A 23,105-nucleotide genomic window follows, 5' to 3' on the forward strand; every position below is an offset into this window, starting at 1 on the left:
CTGTGAGATTCAGGGGAGAGTCAAACCCACCCCAGACACAGGCTTCTCCACTGACTTCCAGCCAGGAGGGACAGACATGTATTTTATAGGAGATGGGACATCAAGGACAGGCTGGCAGGGACAGCAAACCATCAGCCCCTTGGCCCCAGAATTCTTCCTGGGGGACAGGGTGGGGCTAAGTAGTGCTCAGTTCAGGAAAAGCTACCCAGAATAGGATTGCTTCCAGCTCGCCTGTCCCGCCCGAGTTAGCACAAAACCCCCCAAAAAGGCAAGGCAGACCCCTCTGTCCCCCTAAGAGCTGAGGCGTGGAGGCCTGGGGTCAACCAGCTGGCTAAGATCAGACGGTGACAGCCTCTGTTTTGTGTTGACCTGTATCCTACAGTGGAACTTGGGAAAGTCTTGTTGGTTAACAAGGCCCTGGGATAGTACCCAGAACAAAGTGCTTAAGAACATCTGGATGGACGGACGGATGGATGGATGAATGGACGGACAGATGGATATAGATGAATGAATAGGTGGATGCGTGGATGGATGGATGACAGATGAACAGGTGGGTGGACGGAAAACGGATCTATGGATGAAGGACAAATGGATGGATGGATAAGTGGGTGGATGGATGGATGGGTGGATGGATGGATGGATGGATGGATGGATGGGTGGATGGATGGATGGATGGATGGATGGATGGATGGATGGATGGATAAGTGGGTGGATGGATGGATGGATGGATGGATGGGTGGATGGATGGATGGGTGGATGGATGGATGGATGGATGGATGGACGGACGGACGGATAGGTGAATGGACGGGTGGATGGGGGAATAGGTGAATGGATGCGTGGTTGGGTGGGTGGATGGCTGGATGGACAGATGAGTAGATGGATGGATGGATGGAAGCCAGTGCAGATGGACAATGGGTAGGTGGGTTAGCAGATGAATAAATGGACAGATGAGTGGACAGAAGAATGGAAAGGAGAACGCATGGGTAGATGGTGCAGAACCCAAACCAGAGAGGAGAAAAAGCACAGCACAGGGGCCACGGCCTCTCATTTAATGGCAGCACAGCCTGCAATTTGGTTCCTACAGCAGGGGAGCTGTGGGCAGCGCCCTGAGGCTGGGGCAAGCCCAAGCCGGGGGCAGGGGACATGAGGCTGCAGCATAGCGGCTGACACTCTTGTCTGCCCCTGAAGGCCCCTCCAGCCACAAGTCACCAGAAACTTTGGTTTTTGTTTGTTTTCAAGTTTCTGTCCTCAGGGAATCTGTCCAGAGTGGGAACAAGGGGGCTGCTTCCTGAGGGAGCAGAGTGGCTGGGGCTAGGAGACAGAAAGACCGATGCCACCCAGACGCAATGCCCAGGTCTCAGGCCGAAACCCCACAAGTCCCAGAGCTACCAGCAGGAATGACACTGGGAGGCAGGAACTGGAATGGTCCCCTCCTGCTCCCAGTGGCCCCAAACCCCATCCAAGGACCCCTCCCAAACCCTCAAGAGGGGGCAGCATGAGGACAGGGCCCCAGCATAGGAGAAAGAGAGAAGCAGACAGAGTAGAGAGAGAGATGCAGAATGGCAGGGGACAGGGGAGGCACTCCCTCACTTAAGGGGAGTGAACGAGTCAGTTCTGGGCCCCACTGGGCCCCGTGTCCCACCCAGGAGATGACCCAAACGAGAGTGAACCTGGCAGACCCAGGTCCCCGATCTGGGTACAGCAGGGGACGAAGCCCACAGAGGGAGCGGGCAGGAGGTCAGGGTGGTGGCTGGTGGGTGGCCCCACTGGGGGTCAGCAGGGCAGAGAAGGAGACTCAGTCCCACCAGACCTCGATGGGCGAGAACTTCCAGAGGTCAGGCTGGCCCATGTGCAGCAGGCTGCTGAAGGGTGAGGAGCTCCACTGGAACGGGGGCAGCTGGTCCCACGTAGGGCCACTGACCGCGATGATGTGAAAGGCCCTGGCCAGTGCCATGCTGGTCACCTGGGGGCCAGGGCAGAGGTCACTGAGCACCAGCCTGGGCTAGGCTCTGAGCTGCCCCAATCCAGAGGGCCCTGACCCCAGCCCTTTGACCCCACCCACAGCCCCATGCTGACCCTGCCCCCCACCCCACCATCTGCTCTGACCCCAGCCTTCACCACCAGCCCCCCACCCCGTCCCCCACAGCGATGACGGCATCTAAGCCCATCCCCTGCCCCCAGGCCCGGGGCGGGGCAGCACCTTTACGTCTATGCCCCCGTGGGAGCGCTGGTACAGGGCCTGGAAAGGGTAGGAGCCGTTGGCTGGATTCAGGTCAGAGCGGGCTGAGATGGCGTTCTCTGCGTTGGCCTGGGGGTTGCAGGCTTTGCACAGTGACAGGGGGTCATGCAGGAAGTCATTGTACCTGGACGTGGGAAGGGAGGGGACATCAGGCGTGCTGGGAAGGGGAGGCCGAGCTCCCGGTGGTAGCAGACCCGGAAACAAGGCACCTGGCTTCACACGCCCAGCTCCCGCCCCCCCGCCCCCCGCCCCAGCCCAGGGCTTCCCTCACCCTTCACCTCATCATCTATGCCCGTCCTCACATCTGCTCAGGCAGCCCTTCCTCCAGGGCCCCTCAGGGCCCCCCCATCCCCGACCCAGGCTAGACACCCCATCCTGCCCCTTCATCGCAGTTCTGGGGGCTCAGGCCGTCCTCGCTCCGCACCCACATCAGTGTGAGTGCTCGACGGAGTTCACATCTCCCACAGCCAGGCTGCTCCCTGCTTTGTGCCATTCCTCCGGGACCGAGCACGGTGGCCAGCACCGGGTGGCCGCTCAGCAGCGGGTCAGCACCCTCCCCTTCACGTGTGGTTACGGTCAGCCGCCACCCTGTGAACCCCTGGGCTCGTGGCGAGGTTTACCCGGGCACCAGTGGAGTGCACGGAAAGCTCTGCGGGGCTCAGGGCTCGTGCTCCCCCACGCACCTCATGAGCCGGAGCATGGAGTCCAAGTCATGCACCAGCGACTGGTTCCGCCGGAAGATCTGCGCCCGGGGGCTGCCATCATAGGAGAACCAGTCCCCGTACTGGGCCACCAGGGCCTGCAGCCCGCTGGCGTTGAACACACTCTCAAAGTACCTGTGGGGGATAAGGACGGTCACTCGCCACTCTGCCCACGCTGGCCTTGGCCGGGGAGGTGGAGGGGCGGCCACAGCACGACATTATCACTAACAACCACGACAGGACAGCGATAGTCACGTCTTCTGTGTATGCTGGGGGGTGGCCAAGCTTAGGCTCTGCGGTCCAAGCTGACTTCACTGCTGGACAGCTGGGGAATGTGCCTGGGGAAAGTTAGGCTGGAGGCCTCAGTTTCCTCGTCTGTGAAATGGGAACAGGGGCCGTGGCTACCATGCGGTGGTTGTAAGGACCAAATCTCTCATTTGGTACGCAGTGGGGGAGCCACGGCAGGGGTCGGCACCTGAGCCTGGCCACCCCTCATCACCCTGCTGTGGGCGCAGACCTAAGTCCCACCACTGTGCCCTCAAATTGGCAGGGCTTTCCCGGCCAGAGAAAGGCCAGGGTGGTTTCTTTGCTCTGTGGGTTGAAAAGATCATGCAGGGATGGACCCCTGACCAGCACAGAGAACTGAATAGGGGTGAAGCAGGGGGTGGGGACATACGGTATGTTGTAGCTGGCCCAGTAGGTCTTCTGGTAGAGTTCTGAGGTCTTATCGGCCACCACCACCATGCCCCTGGGACCAAGAAGAGAGATGGGGCAAGACCGGTGAGAAAAGGGGCACCTGTGGGCACTGCCCTGCTCAAGAACCCTTGATGGCTCCCTATTGCCCAGAGGCACATTAGGTCCTGGATCTTTTCCCCCAGTCAGAGGCTGCCTCCCCCTCCCACCTGGCCTTCCTTAGAGGTTCACCTTCCCACACACATTCCAGCATGCCTCCAGACTTTTCCCTAGGCAGGTCCCTGCTTTCCTTCCCAGGGCACTCACGGGATCTGCTCCAGGATGGTGAGCACCCTGTTCCCAGGGCTGGGCCCGCCAGGGATGAATGCCTTGTAGTCCACGATCATCCACTGGTTGTTGTACCTGCACGCCCAAGGAAGGAGGACTGAACACACCTTGGGGTCACTGCCCCAGACTGCCCCTTGCCCGAGTCCCCTGCACCACAAGGAATCAAGGGGAAGGGGTGGCATGGCGGGGTGTCCTGCCATCTGACTGTCGCCCTGACACTGCAGCTTGACCAGGTGTCCTCGGCTCCCAGCATGCTGTCTGTCTGCTCCAGAGAAGTCTATGCCTCCCTAATGCTTCTTGGAATAAAGTTCAGTTCTTTAGCCTGACGTTCTAAGACCCTACACTACCCAGCTCCAGTGTCTCTGGCTCACAGGGCCCCCACTGACCCATGCCCACTTGCTCAGATGGCCCTCCCATCTCTGAAGCCCCCAAACCCCAAGTTCTCGTCCTGGCCTCCCTCTGGGGGCCTTTCCCTGGAAGGAAGAGCCTGCAGAAAAGAGGCAAAGCCCCAGCTTCCCTAAGTCTAAAACAAGGGAGAAGACTTTAAGACACCTTCCAACTCCAGTAGGTGCCATGAGAGGGCTCTGCAGGGGTGTGGGGCATGTGGCCCTGGTGCCACGTCAGGTCCCTGGGCTCTGACTGTTAGCGGGGAGGTTGGTCCATTTCTTGAGTGAGGAGGCCGCAGTGCCAGGAGCCCACTCACGTGCCACTGTTGAACCTCTTGAAGATGTCTGCCCAGGCGTCCCCATCCAAGGCCAAGCGGTTGGCCACCACGTTACGCAGCCACTCCAGGACACAGTCCTTGGGCTGCACATACTTCCAGAGGGCCGGGTTCCTGTTGCCAATGGTGGTCTCCAGTGTCACCTGTGGGAGGGCCGAGGGGGCACTGCATGGAAGGGCCCCCTGACTTAGAACCGGGGCATGCTGCCACCAAGTGGCAGTGCTGCATCAATCATGGTCCATACACTGATTCCAGTTTTTTAAAACCTCATGTGCTGGTTTGGGTACACACTCCTCACTGGTTCCCTGGCTGAGCGCCAACAGGGATTCACAATCATGCACCCCGCTTTGCCCTGGGGAACAGACCCTGGGAGAGCCCAAGGTGGTGCTCCTTATGGACCCAATTCCCCCAACCATGTCACTCAACTCTTTCCCTGGGGAGACAGTGTCCCATTTCTACCCTTTCCTTGCAGTTTTGCAGGGAAAGTCGGGTGGCTTGAGGCCGTTAGCCTGGTAGGGGTGGGGTAGACTGGTAGACTACCACAGCCTCACTGACCTCTTACAGCCCTCCTGGGAAAAGCACAGTACACTGAGGCCTGAAGAAGCTAAGAGACGTGCCAAAGGTCATGTCTGATAAGTGGATGGGCCAAGATTTGACCACCAAACTTCCAGTTCTTAAATCAATGCTGGTTCCTCTATAGCAGGATGTTAGCACGCTTCCTCCTCCTTCATACAAAGCCAAAAAACCAGCTAAACAATAGCACAGCCATAAATGTGATGTTTGAAAGAAAAATCTGGAAAGTAAGCCTCTTGAGAGCAATGCCCAGGTGGCAACACCTTCGTCCACTCCTTCCAGCCTGTCCCTTCCTTGTCCCTCAACCAGCATCCAAAGCCATGGCCGGGGTTCAGATCAGCGCAGCCTAGAAAGCCCTGGAAGGCAGTTTCCCCTCTCAGGGCGGGGGAGTTCTGAACCTGGGGTAGCACTCAGGGAGTCTGAAGACTTGGAGGGGAAAACACCACCTCTTCATTCCCACCGCCACCAAACTGGAACTCAGCATCTCCTCGCATCGCGAGCACAGGTGACCCACCGCCGTGACGTGAGGGGTACTGGAGACCGTCACCAACAGAACTCAGATGTGTTCCCACCACAGGACAGGGCTGCCCCTATCCCAAAACATCATTTACGCTCCCTATTCCTTCGAAATTATGGTAGTTAGCACACCGGCTCCCAGACGTTGCTATGTTGTCAGTTAACAAAACAGCGCATCGATGATACGAGAATGTTATTTATGTGGTATTTCGCTAAACATATTTCAGTATCACTGGTTTCCTTTATGATCCCGTGTATTTTGGTTTACGCATCTGAAAATGTTATGCTGGGAAGGGGTTCACAGCCCCCCAGGCTGTCAAAGGGGTCTGTGGCACAAACAGTGAAAGACCCCGATGGAAGGGATGTTTCCTGCCGGGACCCCTCCCAGGTGACCGGGTGAGACCTCCTCAGCTGTCCTTCCCCAGACTGTCCCCTCCTTTCCCTAGCCGGACTGCTGCAAGGGGTCCCCTCACCTACACCTGGCCCTCTCATGCCTCTTTCCCCATTTCAGGGGACTAAGCCCCCCAATTCTCTCAGAAGGTAGCAGAGAAGGAAAGAGCCCCTTGTCGCCGCTCCCACAGGGAGACTGGCACCTTCTGCTTGGAGGGTATTTTTTAGAGCGGTGTTTTCTTCTCCTCCACGTGTTGCAATCTCAGGGCTCAATGCCCCAGCGAGGGGTGCCAGGAACAGATTTCTAAATGAGCCTGGACCCCAGCCAGGAAAACCGATAAAAACAACACATTGTAAACAACACTTATTCAGAAACCCTGGCCGGGTTAGAGGGAGTTTGAGGAAGGCAGGAGGGGAGGCAGGATGAGAAACAGCAAGTGTGGAGAGAGGGATGGCTTATGCTAAAGACAGCCAAACGGGGTCACTGAGGTCAAGGTCAAGGGCCCCCAAGAGCAGCGACTGATGAAGAGCTGGTTCCGAATGCAGAGTCCGGGGAGGCTGCAGGACTTGGCGGCCCCCGGGGGGACTGGGAATCTGCTTGTAAGAAGCCACCCGCCCCTCCCCAGTAGTCCAAGTACCACAGCAGAAGAGGCTCCAGCGTGGGATGGGGGGTGGCCTGCATCCACCCACCTGCCCAGAACTGCTGGGTGACACCCAGCCCGGGGGAGAAAGGCCACATGGGAGGGACACTCACCAGCCCACTGCCCATGATGTAGAAGTCATCACAGGAGAAGAGGGTGCCGGGATAGGATGAGAAGACCACCTTGTTGCCGGGAGCCAGGGGAGAGTTCTCTGCGGGGGGAGAGTGAGCCCGGCAGGGGGCGGGGGTGCAGGTCAGACAAGCCCGCCTGGGGACCCCCCCCCGCACCCCAACCCAAGAGCCGGAGCCTCCAGGTGGGCAGCAGCGGACCTTGGGGGAGCCTCTATCCATTCTGGTATTTTAGCAAACTGGGCTGGCGGGAAAGGGGACTGGGGAGTGACTGCTTCCTGGGGTTTCCTTCTGGGGTGATGAAGGTGTTTGGGAACTAGATGCAGGTGGTGGCCGTACAACGCTGTGGATGTTTTAAATGCCGGGGAATTGTTCGCTTTAGAATGGTTCACCTTATGTTGTGTGACTTTCACCTCAATAAAATAAATAAACCAATACATAAATAAACAACCAGAATTTTCTTTTTTTTTACTACCAGAAATTTTTAAAAATCAGTGCAGATTTATATTTTCTTCTAGAACAGGCATAACTAACCTAATGGGAAAGAAACAAGAAGAGTGGTTGCCTGAGGAATAACTACAAAGGGGCACAGGGAACTGCCTCGGGGGGACAGAAATGTTCTCCGTCTTTACTGAGTGGTGGTCACATGACTGCATGTGTTGGTCCAGACCCCCCCCATATACATCCTAAAGGTGTGTTTATAGCCATGGGTTGGGGGGGGGAGCACAGCCCAGGATGTCATTTATCACCCATCAGAATGGCAGAAATTGAAATGAACGTAACACCCAGTGCTGACAAGGCTGAGGGAAAGCGGACACACTCACAGACTTGTGGCCAAGTGTGAACTGGACCAGCCACTTTTGGAGGCAATCTGGCTGCATGTATCCAGAGCCTAAAATGTTTAATTATGCCCATCTTGTTTATTGTTATTTTTTTAAGTAGGTTTCACACCCAGTGAGGAGCCCAATGCTGGGCTTCAACTCACAACCCCAAGATCAAGACCTGGGCTGAAATCAAGAGTTGGACACTTAACCAACTGAGCCACCCAGGCGCCGCTAATTACGCCCCTCTGTTTTTTTTTTTTTTTTTTTTAAGATTTTATTTATTTGAGAGAGAGAGCAAGTGGGGGGAGGAGCAGAGGGAGAGCGACAAGCAGACGCTGTGCTCAGTGCAAAGCCTGACGCAGGGCTCCATCTCACAACCCTGAGATCACAGCCTGAGCCGAACTCAAGAGTCGGACGCTTCACCGACTGCGCCACCCCGGCGCCCCTACTTATGTCCATCTTTTAACCTACAGTTTTCCCTTGGGGACTCACTTGTCTTGCCGCAGCACCGACTGAAACACCAAAGACCTGGACGTGGCCCAAACCCCCAGTGGAGAACTAGTTAGAAGTTTAACATCAGCTGTTAAAAGCTGGACTGAACGTGGCAATATCCAAAATTCTCCAAGGCCAGCTGTTGAGCAAAGGGCCCAAGCTGCAAACAATCCATACGGTATGGTCTTATTTATTTTTGAAAAAAAAAACACAACAACAACAACAGAAAGCAAACCGTTTAGGGCAGTGAAACTGCTGTATACTACCATAAAGTGGATACCTATCATCGTGCGTTGACCAAAATCCGCACGACCATACTATTCAGAGTGATCTGGAATGCCGACTATGGATTTCCATTGACAGTAACGTACCGACATTGGTAGGTCAATTGTAACGAGCGTACCCCACCAATGCAACATGTTTATAGCAGGAGAAAGGAGCGGCGAGGTATGTGGGAACTCTGTATTATCTACTCGATTTATCTGTAAGCCTAAAGCTTTTCTAAAAAATAGCCTATTAACTAAAAAATAAAAACAAGGTTCATATATACACAATATAAGTGCATCTAGTGCAAAAAAATCTAGATGGATCCAAACCAAAATGGCAGCAGGTATCCTCTGAGAAGGATCCGGAATTTGGGAGAAGGGTATTACAAGAGAGGTCTTTCTTCACCTGCATTGCTGGAATTTGTGTCAGCAAGAATGTATTCATGTATTACTAGCATGATAAAAATCAATTAAAACAAATGGAAAAATAAGGTACATTCTAGTCTAGAAAAAAAACAGAACCAAATATTCACAGAAATTATCTCCTGTGGGTTATGGGGTGTTCAAGTGATTTCGATGGTATATGAAGGTTTAAGTGTATTTTCCAATTTCCTATACCATATGTGTGTAACTTACGTAGGTTTTTGTTTCTTTGTTTAAATACTCGCTACTCCCAACACGGGGCCCAACTCACAACCCCGAGATCAAAGAGTTACGCGCTCTACCGACTGAGCCAGCCGGACGCCCCCTTCCGCAGGCTTTTGTCAGAAGATACTACAATGTTCATGGATCCATAGCAATGACCATGAGACCCGCGGCTACAAACAGCACCACGGGTGAACCTCACAGGCGCGGCGCTACGTGAGAGAAGTCAGACACAAGCGAGCACGCGCTGTGTCTATGCACGTGACACGCAGAATCAGGCACATCCCCTCCGCGCCGTGAGAGGCAGATGGAGATTATGCTGGGTGGGGATACGTGCCTGGAAAGGGCCAGGAGAGCAGCTTCGGGGGGGCTGGGGATGTTCTGTTTCTCAGTGTGGGTGCTACACACAGGTGTGGGCAATATGCCACTTCCAGCTGCACACGTGTGATGTGCACGCTTCTCTGCACACGTGTCAACGCAGAAATTTACTTACGCTAACGGGCATTAGGCTGTTTCCCAACATTCCTGTAGTGACATCCTTGTACACCATTTCTATGCAGAAGTTGAAATGTTTCTCTAGGGGCAGATCTGAGCCAAGAATTGCTGGACCACGGGAGTGACAGATTTTGAACTGTATTAGCTACTGGCTGGGTTCGTCCTCAAAGTGGCGGCGCCACCCGGTACTCCCATTAGCAGAGGACGAGGGTATACGTTTCCCCACCCCCTCGCCACCTCCTGGCAACATTCAATTTTTAAGTTTCCAAGAAGGAGGCAGTGCAAACATTCGGCAGTGGCTACCTCTGGGGTGGACGCTGGGGCAGCGATCGGAGGGGGAAGCCCTGCTGGGGTACTGGGGCCTTAGCTGCAAAGTTCCCACATTCGACAGGAAGAGCGTACTCATGCATTCCTTGTGTAGCTGAGTGTTTGCACTGAGCGTCCGATATAATTCTTCCCGTGCTTGCACCCCTACCATCTGCGGTGTGACCCTGCGATCCCTCACATCAAATGCTGGGCTCTGTTTCCCCACCTCTCAAATGCGAGCTGGTCACCTGACTTGCTCTGAGCAACAGAATGTCGCGGCCGTTTCAATCAGCCTTCAAGAGCCCTTCCACACTGCCCTGCCCAGATGTCACACGAATAAGCCTGAGCCAGCCCAGCTGCCCCAACACCCAGCGGAGAGCCACCCCCAGACACGCAGATGAGGCCATCCTGGGTCAACCAGCTCACCCTGGCTGAGCCAAGCATCAGCGACCCAGCCAAGATCAGCCAGGCCTGGCCCAGCATAACCAAACCGTCCGGCTGACCCACAGACATGTTGAGCAAAAATAAACGGTTGTGTTTCAAGCTTTTGTTGTTTCAAATTTGGAGTGATTTGTTTCGCAGCAACAGGGAACCGATACACCTAGTGAAAAGGAACTAAAAGGAAACAAAAATGTCAGCAATAAGATGGACTCCTAGAGCGGCTGGACGGGGTGCACGGGGCCAAGGCCCACAGCTCTGGGCGCACCCCTTCCCCCCCGTACTGTGCCCACACAGACACACCCACGTCCACCCACCTTGCGGGTCTTCCCGGAACTGGAACCAGTACTTCTTGATGACACGCAGCATGTTCTGGTAGGAGCTCCAGGTGTTGTGGGCGATCAGGAGGTCCGTGTGGCCAGGCAACAGCTTGACGAGGGCAGAGCAAGAGCCGGAGCCCATAACGTGCTTGCTCTTGGTCTTATTCAGGGCGGGCTCCAAGTCTCCCAGGTCCCCGGCGAGCTGCAACAGGCTGAGGAGGGCGGGGGTGCCACAGGGTTACCAGGCCTGCCTGCCCTGCCGGGAGTGCGTTTCCACATCCCTTTCACAGAGGAGCAAGCTGAGGCTCCGGAAGCTAGGTGAGCGGTCCGAGGCCGGGCCAGGAGGTGGCAGAACCCGGACTGGAGCCCAGGTCTGCCTGGCGATAAGGTGCATGGCCCTCTCCCCTACCCTGTCCGCTCTGGGAGTGGCACTTACAGGAACCCCAAGGGCTTGATGGTAAACCTCCCAGTTGGAAAGGTCATACTGCCTTCATAGCTGTCCTCGAGGCCTTTCAGCTGCAGGAGGGTCAGCCGCACCTAGGGGGAGGGGCACAGACGGGGTGAGGCCTCTCCCCCCGGGGGCTCACGCCTTCTCCTGCAATGGGAGGGGCTCTGGTCTGGGGATCCAGACAGGGCAGGAGGGACCCAGGTAGCCCTGACCCCCCTTACCCAGTACCCAGCCCTCTGTGCCAAGCACTGTCTTGCCATCACTTAGTTAATTGTTTCTTCCCTCTGCCAACCTAAATAGCCCCCCCGTAAGAACTCAAAGCCACCTCCTCCAGAAAGCCTCCCGGCCAGCCCTGACCCAATGCCAACTGCTCCCTCTTCTGAGCTCAGCTCCTGGCTGTACTGCTGCCTCAGGGCACATGTCTCAGTAGCTGACTTCTCCCCATGGTCACCGCCCCTGCTAACTAGGGAGGTCATCGCTGTGTCCCCCGTGCGGCCTTGGTCAGCTCTGGGTATATACCAGGCACTTTGTTCGCATCTGCAAGTGGGATGGGCAGATGAACAAAAAGCTAAGACACGTGGACGAACAGTCAGGCAGCACTGAGAGATGGCTGCATGGCCACGAAGTTATGTAGGAGGGAGGGAAGGACAGAGAAGCAATCGTCCAGGTGGATGGCAGGGGGGACAGAAGGACAGATGTCTAGTCGGGTGCGCAGACTGGATGGGCAGACAGGACAAGACAGATCCATTCTTCTATCAGTAAACATTCAACCAACTTTACATGTAAAGCACCTACTGTGTGCTGGCCCTTGTGCTAGGCGCTGGGGAGGCTGTGCTGAACAAAGCAGATGTGGTCCCCGCCTTGTCCTCGGGGGGCTCGAGTCTCGCTGCAGACAGACTCTGAGGCCCTCACTAGAGCACCACAGGGAAGTGTGGGGACGGGACAGAGGTGAGGGGTGGGGGGAAGAGGAAGTGCTCTGGGCAGAAGGGGCAGCAGGTCCTAAGCCCTGAGGCAAGAGGTAACACATCTTGTTCGAGGAACCAGGAGGTCAGGGAGGCTGGACCACAGAGCGAGGAGGTCAGCAAGAGACGAAGCTGGGGATGGACAGGGTGCAAAAGGAGCGAGGACATCATCCCCACGGAATGGGGCGGCTCCAGATGGGGAGACAGAGCAGCCGTGACGGAGCTACGGATGGACAGACTGACACCGACAGGTGCTTCGATGGCCGATGGCCAGGAGGAAGGTGGGGAATGAAGCAGACAAGGTGGCTGGTCAGACAGACAGCTGGGCAAGTGAATGGGAAACATGTGTGTGGGGGCAGTGGACAGACGGGTAGACGGTGGGCAGGGAGATGGACAGGCAGCCAAATGGGGTATGTCAACGGTTGGGGGGTGGTTGGTGGGAGAACTGAGAAGTGGCCTAAGATGGGCAGGGCTGGCAGATGGGTGAGAGGAAGAGAGAGGAAGACAGATAAGCCTGTGGGTGGTATGTGTGCTGACACAGTAGACACACGGGGGGCTGGGTGGGAAGGAAGGGGAGACAGGGAGGGAGGGGGGACTGATGGGTGGGTGGGTGGATAGACGAAGGAGAGAGGAAGGGAGAGGGGGGAAGGGCTGGGGAAGAGGCCTGGGAGACGGGCAGCCAGCCAGCCGGGACGGCAGCAGCCGGAGCAGGGGCAGGTCCCCAGAGCAGACCCACAGGGCAGGGGGGCCGCACCCACCTGATGCCAGTAAGCAGAGCCCTGGTGCCGCTCCATCTCCTCCTGCATCCACTCCAGGTTGGTCTCCAGGAAGCTCTTGAGCTTCTCGCAGTAACCGACTTCGTACTCGAAGGGGCCACAGTAATTCACCACCGTGTTCATCCAGTGCATGTAGATGAGCTGTGGGGCAGGCACGGCGGGCAGGGTAGGGGTGGGAGAGCCGGGCTCCCCACTCGGGCTGACTCTTCACCCCTATCCAGGCCGCGGAGAACCACGGTGCCCTGCTGAGGCCCCCTCCGCACCTTTGCTCACGCTGGCCCTCCTCCGCACGAGGCCCTGCTCGTGTCCCGTCAGGCCCTAGACTGTGCCTCCTCTGTTACTGGAGACCCCAAGCCATGGACGTATTCGCTCAGTCAACAAACTACCACGTTCGCGCCCTACCGCGTCCTGCCCTAAGCCCCGAGGGCACGGCAGGAAACTCACAACTGACATCGTGCAAGTGAATGCCAGCCCAGTTCAACCAGCCCTCGAGGGGCCTTCCACACCTCCCGGCCTGGTGTCACATGAACAAGCCCAGGCTGGCCTGCTGGCAGGTTCGAGACCACGTCGGCCCCATCGGCCCTGTCACCCCAGCTGACAGACAGTCAACCCCCAGACGCGTGGAGACCATTCGAAGCCACCCAGCTGCCCCGCCAGCTGATTGGGGAAGCATGGGTGAGCCTGGCCAAGGTCAGCCAGGCCTGGCCCGGAATCCCAAATCCACCCAGCTGGCATTCCAGCAGGGGGAGGCACGTCCCCTATCTTGTGGCGCTATGGGGACGTGGTCCGTCGCCCAGAGCTCACATGAATGGCACTCTGTATGAATGGACCCATGCAAACATCACGGCAACTCTGGAAGGAAAGTGCCACCCTCACCACCCCCGCTTTCAAGCTGAAGACACCGAGGCACGGGCAGGTGACTGACTTAGCCAGAGTCCTCTAGGCAATCAAAGAGTCAAGATTTGAACCCTGGAAAGGTGTGGATTTGTAACTTCCCAAAGCACGGACCTCACGGGGCCAAGGCTGGCGGGTTAACTTCCAGCCACACCCCTCGCCACACTGGAAATAATCGCAAGACATACAGGGCAGTGAGGGGATTGTGGTAGCACCCGGTACCCAAAGATTGATCGCTCAGGGACCCCTGCTCCATTGCCATCTCCCTGAAACACATTCAAATTCTCCTCTGCCCTCAAGGCCTCAAAATGATGCCACTTCCTCCATGCAGCTTTCCAATACTTCCAGAAGCATTTCCCAAGTGCCTGTCCTATACCAGGTTCTGGCCTGGGTGCGGGGGACACAGCTGGGGACAGGACACAATCACCACTCACGAGACGCTCCCGGGCCAGTGGGGGAGGCGGCAGAGCAAAACGCTTAGAAACAGAGACTCTGGTTGGACAGAGCTGGGTTTGAATCCTGGCTCCTCTGCTGACTGGCTGTGTGACCCCAGGTAAGTGAGTTCACCTCTCTGAGCCTCAGTGGGGCAGTCATGCTTCCCTCAGTGGGGCAGGGAGGCTGGTGTGCAGGCTGAGGGAGAGAATGTGGGCCAGGCTCCTGGCACGAGCCTGGCACGTGTGTCTGGGTTTCCTCACAGGAGAGCCCCTGGGGCCTGGCTTCAGTGTTCCTGGCAGGCTAGGGGCCCCATGAGACACGGACTCCCGCCTCATCACCGCGCCCCAAACAGCACCGGCCTGGCCCAGCGTCTGAGCAGCTCCCCAGACATCAAGGTCCCAAGCGGATGTCCAAAACGGCTGCCTGCTGTCGGAATGAGGAGCGTGAGTTTTATAGGGGCGCCCCCTGTGTGCAGTCATCTTTCCCCCTCAGCAGCCAGCATCCGGGAGGCGTCCATGTTGCTGATTCCTTCCCGAAGCTCTATCATACGGCACTCAGCGGCCCTAGGGCATGTGCGGGCTCAAGGCTACCACTGCCAAATGACTCTCCCAAGTGCGTGTCACACCGCCACCCACGCCGTGGGAGACGGGCTGTCACCGCGAAGTCTCACCCACTTCTGATATGGGCCGCCTTCTGAGATTGATGCTAGCACTTTCCTAAAGCCCCAAATCAAGTAGCGCAAACCAGTATGTTGTCTGAGGTTTCAGCACGTGTCGTAGAACTAGTTTAACAAAAGTAAGAGAGTGGAAATGACTCAAGCGTCCATCCACAGATGCGTGGATAAATAAAATGTGGTCCGGCCACACAAGACAGTATTATTTGGCCACAAAAAGGAGTGAAGGACTGACACAGTCTAGAACAGGGATGAATCTTGAAAACAGGATGCTGAGAAAAAGAAGGTGGACACATGAAATGTCAAGAATCGGCAAACCCATGGAGACAGAGGGTAGATTCATGGTTGCCAGGGGGCGCGGTGAGGGAGAGAAGGGAGGGATGGGTATGGTGTTTCTTTCTGGGGCGATGAGAATGTTCTGGAATTGGGTAGTGGTGATGGCTGCACAATGCTGTGAATGTACGAAAAACCACTGGATTGTACATTTTAAAATAGTGAGTTTTAAGGTATGTGAATTATATCTCAATATAAATGAATGAACGAATGAACGGAAGTCACATTCAGGGTGACGGTGCCTCTGGGGGCAGGGCTGGGAAGGGGGCCTCAGAGGGATCAGTGACACCGGACGTTTTAGTCTGGGTGTTCGTGTTATTGCTGTGCTTCGTGACCTGGAACATGTCCTGTATCCTTCATATGCATCAAACAGTACGTAGCCTCAGTTTCTAAAGAATGCACGTGAGCTCCTGCTGCCCAGTTACGCGGAGGGCTGGGGGTGGAGCAGGGAGCCCACCCTGCACGCACCTCCCCTCAGACGTTTCCAAGCTCCCTGGGGCGCACGCTGGGTGGGGTGGGAGGCAGGAGTCCCAGGTTCCCCCGTCTGGCCCTTACCTCCTCCGACACAGAGGCCTCCACCACGCCCGCGGCGTAGGCCTGCAGGCTGTCATTGTAGCGGCCGTTCGTGCGCAGCTCCAGAAAGGCCCACCTAGACGGGGAGGAGAGCGACGCCTGGTCAGCACGGGGGCACATGCAGAGCCAGCCCTGGGCTGGGCACGCGGCCATCTCCAGTGTTAAACCACAAAAGACATACTGAGGAACTGCCATTCACGTGAATGGCCGTCCGTCTGTCTGTGTGCACTAGTCAGGCCAAATCCCCCTCGAAGTGGAGTTGCTGGGTCAGAGGGCACAGGTATTTTTAACTTTAATAATCACTGACAAACAGCCGCCCCCCCGAAAGCTGTACTAATCCACGTCCCGGCCCCCACCATCATACCAGCCAGTGTCAACTGAGGGCTTCCTCTGGGCCAGGTGACATTCTAGTCACTTCTCGTCTACTAACCCATTCCACTCTCGTGGCAATCCCACGATGCCCCAGGCAGGCACTGTTATTCCCCGTAGTACAGAAGAGGAAGAAATTAAGGCACAGAGATCCCTAAGTGCCGTGGAAGCCTGGCTGCTGCCCCTCCTCCCTATCTGTGCCCCCTGCCATGTGGCTCTACGGTCCCTCCTACCCATGGCCAAGTCCTTCCCCAGCCCCATTGAGCGGGGCTCAGTCATATGACTTGCTCTGGCCAATGGAATATGGATGGGAAGGAGCGTATGCCAGGTGTAAGATTAGCCTTTGAGAGGCCTCCTTTGTTTCCGCGCGCCCTCTTATGCCTTTGCCAGTGCTGGGAGAACATGCCCTGGCCAGGCCGCTGCTCTCAGGAGCAGGAGAGAAACAAGGAGCAGACCAGCTCTGCAGACCCATGGCATGAGCCGAGCTGCCCTGGATGCCCCCTAGATCCATGAGGACAAGCAGTTATTTTTGAAGCCAGTGGCTTTGGCAGGTGGTTCGTTACACAGCACTGTTGCCCAACACTAGCTGTTACAACTGCCAACAGTTATAGAGCAGGCAAAGGGCAGAGCCGGGATTCAATTCCACGCAGACTGGCTCCCACTCCTTCCGGGAAGCAGCACTTCCCCAACTCTGACGGGCATCCACGGCACTTGAAGACCCGGTTCAGAGGCAGATTCTGATCAGGAGGTCTGGGGCAGGGCCCGAGACCCTGTATCTCTACCTAGCGCCTGGGTGAGGCCAGTGCTACAAGCCCACAACCAGGCTGGGCTGGAGACCACCTCACCACGACGGACACTGTCCGCCCACTCCCAGGCTTGGCATGACTTCTAGCAATCGTTCTCATCTTTGCCAAGGCAATGGTTGAAAAATGCAATCGTGTTGTTCTAATTATAATTCTTTTAATGAGTTCAACTATACTTCTTTTAATTTTTTAAATTTAATTAATGTATTTATTAATTTTTAAAGTAGGCTCCACACCCAATGCGGGGCTTGAACTCATAACCCTGAGAGTTAGACCTGAGTTGAGATCAAGAGTCTGACGCTTACCCGACTGAGCCACCCAGGTGCCCCTACACTTGTTTTTAAATTTTTATTGGTCACTTACAGTTCTTTGGTTCAAGTGCTTTACTCACTTTCTGCCACCGTGTTTATCTTTTCATATTGATTTGTGACGTTCTCTATGTACACATAGCCCTTTGCTTGTCACTAATATTGAAAATATGTTTGTATTTTAATTGATTGAATTGATTTTTTTGCTTTTGCTTTTGCCAGATAGAGGTTTTCGGGTTTTTTGCACAGGCAAATCTATCCATCTTTTCCTTTATGGTTCTGCATTTCACCCTTGCTCCTAGGACACAAAACTATTTGCCCACGTGGCTTCTGTAACTCGGGGACAAACATCTGTTAAGGCAATTTCCACGAAGAAAATAAGGGGCACCAGAAAGACGCTAATGAGACCGGGAAGAGGCTCTGAAACCGGGAAGAGGCTCAAGCCTCTGAGAGGCTCTGAAGAGGCTCTCCGCCAGGACGTTCTCATGGGGAAGTGGCCAACATGCCACCTGAGAGCTCCAGGGCAAGAACAGCTGTGGCCTAGACTCTGGAGAGGAAAAGACGATCAAAACACGCTCACCTGATACTTTCGGCAAGCAAGCCATTTTGAGAGCCTAGCAGGTGCCAGACGCCCAGGGTACACAAAAGTGAATGACATTCAGGCCTGGCCATCCCAAGGCTAATGCGGGGGTGACGGGTGGCATGTAAGCAGGTAATGACAAAACAGGGCAACTGCTCTGATGAGAAAGGGGTGCCATGTGCTGACAAGATATCAGAGACAACATTTAACAAAAAGATCAGAGAAGGATGAACGGTAGACTCAGGATAACCTGCGTGTGAAGGCATTTTACACAAGCACGCATGCACACACGCATACCAATGCTTACGCATATGCATGCACACTTAGGCCTATTTATGCAGAGAAAGTTCTGGAAGAAAGAGCTAACAGTGGTTATATATGGGGGGACTTACCTCACACATCCTGTCTGACTTTTCTAAACTACTGGGATTTTTTTTTTTTTTTACCACAAAAAGTTAATTATTTGTCTAACAATCACCACCCACCCCCATCTCCTTGTGTGCTGCCTTGTTCCAAAGGGCAAGTGGGGAGACTCCATTTAGATGGGTTTTATTCACTTTGCCTGAGTCCTCAGAAAACCCAGATGGATGGGTTTCCACTTATCTTTCCAGAACACTCTGGGTGGGGGACATTCCCATCCAAGCCACCAGACTTCAGTGCTGGAGCCCCTGGGGCTGATCTCTGAGGATCCTTGCGTTGCCTCAGTCCCTAAGCCTAATCAAATGATTCCTCACCCCCCCACCCCTGCAAGGTTCTCACCATTCTCGCCACAGAGATGAGGCAGGTGAAGATACAAGCCTAGATCTCTCTGATAGTGAACGTGAAACCCTGCTCCATACTACATTTCCTGGTCCTTCCAGCCTCGGCTCCCCCATCTGTAAAATGGGGACGCCTGAACTTGGGTAAACGGCCTCTAGATTCCCTCACCGCTGTGCCGACTGACAACTTTGCGAAACTCCATCCCTATCCCTGGTCAAAAGAAAACCACCGACAAGCGTTTCTAAAGTTAAATGTACCCATTAGACTGTTCTCTATTAAAGAACACATCCTTCCTGCTTACTTGGTTCTAAAATAGCCGACCTTTTATGAGATAAAATTGACAGAGGTCAATAAATGCTGTTGTTTGGTTTTTAATGTACTCACTTGACAAAAATAAAAAGTTGGCAACACTGATTTGTTTCTCCAATCTTCTTTTTCTTTCTTTTTTTTAATCTGGAGAGTCTATGGGCCGCACTGTGATTTTATGTCAGGGTGCCTAATGCCTGATGACTCCAGGGTCTCAAGAGGCCACGTTTGAGAAAAACCAGACCACTGCTGTGTGCTGAGCAGGGGGTCACACACCTCCCCCAGTCACCACGCCCTGCTCCAGGGTACGGTGCACCACGGACCCCCCGCCTGCCTTACGTGTGGTTACCACGCCTTCCTCACTCTTGATGGGACACGCTCACCTTTTCTGACTTCCGGGGGCAGCGGGATGGTATTTACCCATTTTATTGGGCTGGGTTGCTGTTCATTAGTTGGCGGATTTGAGTGGGTTCCCTGTTTCTTGAGGATAATTCCCTTTAATTGGTACTCACTTCCTTTCCCAACTCCACGCTGACTCATGATGTGTGTCGGGCAGCTGGCTGGGGAGTCAGGGAAGGAGGGATAGGTAGGGCTGGAGGGGTGCAGCCTCCCCAGCACCAAAGCCGGAACCACACTGGCGCAGGCTCTGGCTCCTGGGGCACCTGTGAGGCCCAAGCACCAAATCCTAAATGTTTCAGGCTTCATGGGGAGTATCGGTCCAAGGTCAGACACAGCACAAATGAGAGGACAGACTCTGGGGGGAAAGAGGACATGGAATCGATCCTGACAATCCCAGGATCCCCCCTGGTGAATTCTGGGGGACAGAAGGAGGAGAGATCCCAACTCCAGGTAAACGGAAGAGTCAAATCCTTGGCCTCCACCCTTTGAAAAATGAGACAGTCACCCACAGTTCAGAGGTTCTGCTGATCGGGGGGCCAGGAAACCTCAGAGTTTCGTGAGTTCTAAGAGGTCGATCTTAAGGGCCTCAGTTTCCCTGCTTCCAATATGGGGGCTTCCTTTTTTAAAAAATATTTTATTTATTTATTTGGGAGAGAGCAAGAGAGAGAGAGAGAGCATAAGCAGAGGGGAGGGACAGAGGGAGAGGCAGACTCCCCACTGAGCAGTCCCGATGCGGGACTCAATCCCGGAACCCTGGGGTCATGACCAGAGCCGAAGGCAGACACTTAACCGACTGAGCCACCCAGGCGCCCCAAAATAAGGGCTTCTGATACAGTTCTCCCTACAGCACAGCACCCAGTGCTAAATGGGCCAACTGGACAGAAAGGATGCTGGAAAGGGGACATGAGAATGAGAAGTGATGAAGAGACCTGGGCTCTCGCCTCAGGCCTCAGTTTCCCTAACTGTAAAATGGGGGCAGAGGACACCTGCTCCTTTCTCTTTCACTCATTTCTTCCTTCAGTAAACAAACAGAGATGTGTTCTGTGATCCCACTGAATTTCCCTTCAAGCCTCACCTTTAGGGGAGGAAATGGGTTCAGAAAGATGAAGTGATTTGCCCAAGGTCACCCAGTGAAGGAGCTGGGCCACAAAGAGGTTTTCCATCCAGCACAATCATCAAGGAAGCCCTCTCTACACTTCTGTTTTCCATAATTCAGAGCAACGCAGCCCAGTGGGACGAGGCCCCCTCCCCATGCTGGGCCTCCCCTCTGTGCCTCCTTCCTAGCTAGCATGGAGGCAGAGATGCGTCATGCCCTCTTGGCTTTCCTAAACAGGGCCAAAAACACGTGTGAGTCAGCAGAGAATGGGTCACCAGATTTCAGAGCCACAGAGCTCTAGTTCCTTCCATGGACAATAACCAGCCCACCCTGTGGCCTCCTCTCCCTGGGAGCCTGCCCAGATTAGCCCCACCCAGCTCCTGTGCCTGCAGCAAATCCCCTCCTCACAATCTCTGTCTATCTGATACCCTCCCAAGTACCATAAAGCATCAAAATGGGGGTGTCCTCAGTATCCTGTATGTCCCCAGGACCTGCAGGAATTAATACATGCCAGCAAAATGGATGGGAGCAGTGGGAAGGTGGAAGGGGGGGACTTAGGGTTCACTAAGAATCCTAGCATAGCTTTAATCCAGTGCCTAAGCCCTGCTGACAAGGCTTTAAGGCAGATTTTCCCCACTCCCACTGACTCGGGTTACCGTTCTGGCACTCTCTGTCTCCCCCACTGAATGGAGACCTGCCTTGCTCAGCTCTGTGTCCCCAAGGCCAAGTACATCAGGTGAGTGAATGAATGAATGAATGAATGGGCACAAGCCCTGGTACAGGGCCTGAGAAGGGTACCACCCAACCTCCCAGCCAGAGCACATCCTCAAAATGTGAGCCACAGACAAGGAAATGGGAGCCCAGACAGGCAGGAAGAGTCACAACAGCTGATCATGACTACCAAGGATGGAGCACTTGGCTCCATACCAACTATCTGGCCAAGCAACTTTCCCCTGGACCAGGTGGGAGGAGAGAAAGAAGGAGCAGAGCCCAAGCAAAATACTATCTGGGTCTACATGAATTTAGGGATCCTGGGTTTTCCCACTGGCCTAGAAGCCAGGCTCAGTCCTGCTGCCCTGGTTCTGAAACAGAGGCAGGAGGCTGGCACCCATGGGGTAAGCCACAATCAAGGAAGTGAGAGTTTCTCTCTTGAACAGCTATCACCAGCCTTCTTGACACAAGGCGAGGTGGGGATGGTTTGGGGGGGGGGGGGCTGCTCCGCAGACCTGATCCAGATGGAGGCACTGGGGCCTGGGTGGCAGGGATCTGGTCTCTAAGTGTAACAGAGGTACTGTCACCCTTGGCTGAAGGCGAGGGACTGGTCCCCATGAGCTGAGGGATGCTGCATTAGCCCCCACCCAACCAGGGACCTGGTCCCGATGGCTGTGCTGCAGCCTCAGAGGCGGGGAAACTGACCCCCAGGGAGCCAGGGGCACTGCCCTAGGGGGAGCCCGGCCCGGAGCCCGTGCAAGCCCCTCCCCCGGCCGGTCCCGCGCGAGGTCCGGCCAACCCTTACCCGGTCTCGCGGATGGCGTTAGTGAGGTTGGCCCAAGCCACGGCCTCCGGGTGGCGGCCATCCACCAGGCGAAGCTGGCCAGTCTCGGCGTCCAGGAGCACCGAGCGGCTGCGGGAGTCGGGAGGGACCGGCCCGTTGGGCCCCCACTGGCGTCCCGAGATCGGGATCGCGCCTGTCAGGCCGCTCAGAAACAGCCCGACCAGCAGGGCCAGCACCAGGGCCAGCGCCAGTGCCCGCGTCAGCGCCCGGGCCAGGCGGCCGCCCGGGGAGCCGTACATCGGGGCCGCCATGACGGCGCGGAGCGGGGCGCCGCAGCCCGGCTCACGTGACTTTACTCGGCTGCGGAGGGCGGGGCCGGCGTGGACGGGGGCGTAGGCGAGGCGAGGCGGGGAGCGGGGCTTGGGCGAGTCCTTCCGGGGTGGGCGGGGCCCATCTTAAAGGCCCACGCCCCACCCCACCGGTGCCTCCGTTCACCTACGCAAACTGCTTAACACACTTTACCCACAGCTGTTTATTTTTCAAATTGTCAAACCTTGAGAAAAGTTGCAACCGCGATAAATACCCATGTGCCTGCCATCAGTTGCTAATATTTTGGTATATTTACTTAATTGATCCAGGATCCACTCCTCACACCATACACAAATAGAAACCCCTGAAAGATGAGCATCTATGTGTAAAAAATAAAACTGCAAATATAGAAGAAAATATGGGGGAATTCCTCTATAAGTTGTGTGTGGAAAAAGGCCTTCTAACTATGACTTAAATTCAGATGTAGTAAAAGATTAATACGTTGACTATATAAAATCTTCTGTAACTTTTGCATGTGGAAAACACCATAAGCAAAGTCAAAAGATAACTGACAAACCAGTAAAAAATATTTACAGCATATATCATAGGTAAAAAGCTAATATCATTAATATATGAGGAACTCTTTAAATTTGGGGGGGGGATGGAAATGTGAAAACCAGACAGAAAAATGGACATAAAATACGAACAAACAATTCATGAAAAAAAGATCTAAATATGATCCTTAAACTTACGGAAAATGCTCACTTCGTTGGCCATAAGAGAAATGCAAATTATAGCTACATTGAGAATAAAATTTCATAGAAATATACACCAGAAGTTTTGAATGCATGTGAAAACTAGTGGGATTGGAA

At 54.9% G+C, this 23,105-nt stretch overlaps 1 protein-coding gene across 1 annotated transcript; it reads right to left on the reverse strand.

Moving 5' to 3' along the window:
• Positions 1 to 55: 55 nt before the first annotated feature.
• On the reverse strand, positions 56 to 22,283 carry PLBD2 (phospholipase B domain containing 2). The gene is made up of 12 exons (XM_026514931.4): positions 21,946 to 22,283; positions 15,792 to 15,885; positions 12,884 to 13,042; positions 11,152 to 11,252; positions 10,713 to 10,927; positions 6,915 to 7,012; positions 4,664 to 4,824; positions 3,940 to 4,035; positions 3,617 to 3,688; positions 2,923 to 3,075; positions 2,201 to 2,363; positions 56 to 1,963 (listed from the first exon to the last, which is right to left on the reverse strand). The coding sequence occupies exons 1-12, from the start codon at positions 22,233 to 22,235 to the stop codon at positions 1,796 to 1,798; spliced, it is 1,770 nt and encodes a 589-aa protein (XP_026370716.1). The 5' UTR covers positions 22,236 to 22,283; the 3' UTR covers positions 56 to 1,795.
• Positions 22,284 to 23,105: the final 822 nt, after the last annotated feature.

Source organism: Ursus arctos, unplaced genomic scaffold, assembly GCF_023065955.2.
Source record: "Ursus arctos isolate Adak ecotype North America unplaced genomic scaffold, UrsArc2.0 scaffold_34, whole genome shotgun sequence".
NCBI classification, from domain to species: Eukaryota; Metazoa; Chordata; class Mammalia; order Carnivora; family Ursidae; genus Ursus; species Ursus arctos.